Source organism: Chenopodium album, chromosome 24 (genome assembly GCF_948465745.1).
Source record: "Chenopodium album chromosome 24, dcCheAlbu1.1, whole genome shotgun sequence".
Lineage (NCBI taxonomy): Eukaryota > Viridiplantae > Streptophyta > Magnoliopsida > Caryophyllales > Amaranthaceae > Chenopodium > Chenopodium album.
In genome coordinates, this window is record NC_137857.1 from 35,057,234 (window position 1) to 35,061,572 (window position 4,339).

Genomic DNA, 4,339 nt, shown 5'->3' on the forward strand with positions numbered 1-4,339 from the left:
CAACTATGGTACATTAAATGTCTCTAAACCTGAAGGCATCCCTGCATTGGTGAATACCACTATGCGGGGGATAAGGGGGTTGATTTCGGAGGCGGTTTCATTGGATAAATTATTATAGATGAATAGTGTCAGTAACTTTAAGTGGTAATATAGATCATAATAAGAATAATTAATTTTTATGTGTCAAGTGTCATTAAACTACTATCCATTTATAGAATTTTATTTTGCATAAACATATATCAATACTTCGTATATTCGAATTTCAATATTATTAATCAAACACTAAACAATCAATTGACAGCAAAACTGATCTCACTACATTGATCAAGTTGATATTGTTTATTGCTGATTACAAGTAGACCCTTAATTTTAATAGTATAAGCTTAATAGTCAAAGTCAAATGTTTGCTCATTCTAACTCAAGAACAAAGCCATTTGAGACATAGGCAGTACTGAGTCCAACTGACCTTTCAGAACTCTTTGATATTTATATACTACCTCCGTTTCGTATTTACAACTCATTAAATGTTTCGAACGTTGAATGTAACACAGTGATGTGAAACAGACAAGAGCACCTCATTATTTACAATCATCAACAGTTCATACCTTTACTCGGTAAAGTCTGAACGAAGTTGATACCACGTATGTTTAGCACTATAAGCTTTGAAGTGGCCAAACTTATGTTCATATGGCTTACAAACCAACAAAAGTTTTGTATTAACATATGAAGCAATGGAACCATCTGATATCATCTCAAAATCTCTCCAACTAATCTTTCTTGTATTCCTACTGCTGAAAAATGTTATTGCAGATTCCGGCCCCAAGTATTTTTTTACCACTTGTGACGATGCAAATGGTAACTATACACAGAATAGCTTATACAAAGCGAACCTCTACCAGCTCCTTAAAGAACTTGGTGGAGAAGCCTCCAGATCTGACTTCTACAAAGCCACCAAGGGGGAAGGCCCTGGCAAAATCTATGGCACATTCTACTGTAGAGGTGACATGACTCCTGAATTCTGTCGTGATTGTGTACAGGCAGCAGCACAACAGATTATAAGAAACTGCACTAATCAGAAAGAAGCAGTTGTCTGGTATCAAGAATGCACTCTGAGGTATGCAAACAGGCCCATCTTTGGTCTGGACGAAGAAGACCTTCGTTGGTCTTATTGGTTCGACCAAAGTTATAATGTATCCAAACCCAAACAGTTACAGAATGTGCTGTTCAAAAGCATGAACAGCCTTATTCAGAAGGCAGCTTATAACAAAACTTACAATGGTTATGCAACCGGAGAGGCCCCTTTTCCCCCGTATCCAACTGTATACACACTTGTTCAGTGCTCACCTGATATTCTTGGACCACCGTGTCAACGCTGCTTGCGTCGTATTTACAGAGATATGCAGCTTTGTTGTGACGGAGGGAGATTGTGGGTTATGATCTTCAGGACTAATTGCCAGATGAGGTACGACATGGTGCCTTTCTACAACCATCTTGGTCCATCTCCAAGCCCACCAGGCTCACATCCATCTACATCTACAGGTAACAAAGAAAAGAAATAGAAAACAAAATCCCTTTGTCAGGTTGTTTTATTTTACCCATATAATGCCTCATCTTCCTTCCCTTCTCCCAAAAGTCCCAATCATAGATTCATACATGCACCTCCCAGCCATGTTTTAAGATGTTTTTTTCTAGCAAGTAATCAAAGCATGATTTTTTGCTTCCTCAATCCAGAGCGAACACAAGTGAGGCAGATTAAAAACATTATACATAGTTCATATTCCTAAACCTTTCTTACATTTTATGTTGCAGACAAGGGTGTACTATTCTACGTGATTAGAGTTGTTCCTGCAGTTGCTGGTTTTGTCTTGTTGCTTCTGTGCATCCTCGCATTCTACGTGTACAAGAGGAAGAAACATCAGAGACCTGTAGCGGCTATAGGTAATTGTCACTCAGCAGACTAGACTTCCTGTTCTTATATGTAACTCGTAAACCATAATAACTTTAATTCTAATTACACGCTGAACAAGCAAAAGAACCCAAGTCACGAAATTGATACAACATACAACACAAGAGAGGATTATAATTTACAACTGCTTACCTAGAGCTAGAGAAACACAAAGTACCCATTCATATTTCAAAACATATTAAGCCTAATTAATACTACAGCATATTGTTCTTGAATATCACATAATGTATACACTATAATGAATCCAAGCTTGCAAGTTGCATTCATTGTTTTCCAACTAATGGCAGTTTTTTTTTTTTTTTTTTTTTTTTTTTTTCCTTCTTTTTTTTTTTCCCTACAGCTCATGATACTTCCACAGTAAAAAATGATCCTGTGGTTCCTGTCATCATTAACAGCAGTGAATCGAACATCGAGCAATCCAACCCTTCAGAATCATTGCAATATAATCTGGACACAATTAAATTCGCTACAAGACACTTCTCCATAGACAACAAACTAGGTGAAGGTGGATTTGGAGCTGTATATAAGGTATTATATCCTGAATCACCAAAAACACAATTTCAACAATCATGTTTCTATTTTGTTTTGACTACTAGGACTCAAAATGGCTGCCCAATTCCTTATTACAACTTAATGAGTTTCCAAATGCCTTAAACAGGGGAGGCTCCCAGAAGGACAGGAAGTAGCTGTAAAGAGGCTCTCAGAAGACTCTCGTCAAGGTCTAAGAGAATTTACCAATGAAGTCCAATTATTGGCAAAGCTTCAACACAGAAATCTCGTCAAACTTTTGGGTTTTTGCATAGAGGGCGAAGAAAAGTTGCTTATTTATGAATTTGTATCCAACTTGAGTTTGGACAAATTCCTATTTGGTACTATTTTTAACTCAACGTTATTAATGGTTGCATAAAATACTAACTTATTCTGATATTATTCGATTTCACTCATGGTTATAAACATCTTGTAGATCCAAACAGGCGTAAGTATCTGGATTGGGAAACACGATTCAAAATCATAATAGGAATTGCACGAGGACTTTTATACCTTCATGTAGATTCTCGGGTTAAGATTATACACCGGGACTTAAAGTCAAGCAACATTTTGTTGGATGAAGGAATGACTCCAAAAATAGCAGACTTTGGCATGGCAAGGCTTGTGAAAATGGACCATACGCAGGCCAATTCTACCAAAATATTTGGAACATTGTAAGCTATAAAAATCTATTTTATATTTCCAATAACGCTGTTCTTCAGCCATCAAATACTATGTGAAAGTTTAATATTACCACTAAATGCCAAACAGGTGCTTGAGGAATCCACAAAAATTAATATTGGTCTTCCACATTCTGATCATGTTATTCGTATACAAATATAAGATTTACTTCAATAATGGCAACCTTAATGTTGATGGGTAATGTTTTGCAGTGGATATATGGCTCCAGAATATGCAGCAGCTGGGGTATTTTCTATCAAATCAGATGTCTACAGTTTCGGAGTCATGCTTCTGGAGATCGTAAGTGGGCAAAGCAATAATTTGTTTATTCGATCACTAGGGCATGACAGCCTTATAAACTATGTAAGAATCCCTAATTTCTGTTTTCTTGATATGTATTTGGTTCAAATGAGCTTACAATATGGTTAATGGCTAATATGTGTGTCCCAATCTTCCAGGCACGAAAACTTTGGAATGCAGGGACAATTTCAGAACTATTTGACCCATCACTAGGGAACAACTGTTCAAGAACCGAAATCCTAAGATGCATCCAAGTAGGGCTACTTTGTGTTCAAGATGACCCTCCAAGTAGACCAACAATGGAATCAGTTCTCCTCATTCTACAAAACAATTCCTCTGATATCCAATTTCCACCACGCCATTCAGCAGTTTCATCTGACACGAATGTGCAAAGTGAGCACATAACAGGAGAACAAGGCCAATTTCGAAGTCTTGAAAGTGATCTTGAAAGTGATCAACCTTATAGCAGGAACTCCACTGCGCAACTTACAGACTTATACCCACGTTGACATTCTCTTAACAGCAAGAAACAACTTTTCCTATGTTATTCCCCTCCCCTCTCACACACCCAAAAACAACAATGTCATTTGCTATTTGCTAAACTATGGTTGAGAAAGAGTTATGGAACTGATGTATTCAGGATTCTTTTTATGTTCAATTGTCTAAAGTTGATTGAGCAAGGCTTAAAATGTTGTACATTCAAGTTGAAATGTTTATGCCAAATTATGTCAAGTGTTACAAGAATAAGATCATACTTCGTACTAAAGAAGGAACGAAAACAATAGCAGGTGTTGCTAACACAACAAAAACACATTATACAATCAAAGTCTATAAGTTTACCTCAGATTTTAACCAAATCTGATC

General features: G+C 36.8%; 1 protein-coding gene across 1 annotated transcript; it reads left to right on the forward strand.

Moving 5' to 3' along the window:
* The first annotated feature begins 731 nt into the window (after window positions 1-731).
* LOC145610948 (cysteine-rich receptor-like protein kinase 15) lies at window positions 732-3,984 on the forward strand. Its single transcript, XM_081666205.1, has 7 exons — window positions 732-1,539; window positions 1,810-1,938; window positions 2,325-2,494; window positions 2,625-2,835; window positions 2,931-3,168; window positions 3,388-3,538; window positions 3,634-3,984. The coding sequence occupies exons 1-7, from the start codon at window positions 732-734 to the stop codon at window positions 3,982-3,984; spliced, it is 2,058 nt and encodes a 685-aa protein (XP_081522331.1).
* The last annotated feature ends 355 nt before the right edge of the window (window positions 3,985-4,339 follow it).

What these genes read in the sequence shown, in the direction of transcription:
- LOC145610948 (XM_081666205.1), top strand. Translation starts at nt 732, where the DNA reads ATGGAACCATCTGATATCATCTCAAAATCTCTCCAACTAATCTTTCTT. An exon ending in ACATCCATCTACATCTACAG is followed by an intron (nt 1,540 to 1,809) that starts GTAACAAAGAAA and finishes TTTATGTTGCAG; the next exon opens with ACAAGGGTGTACTATTCTAC. An exon ending in ATGACAGCCTTATAAACTAT is followed by an intron (nt 3,539 to 3,633) that starts GTAAGAATCCCT and finishes CCAATCTTCCAG; the next exon opens with GCACGAAAACTTTGGAATGC.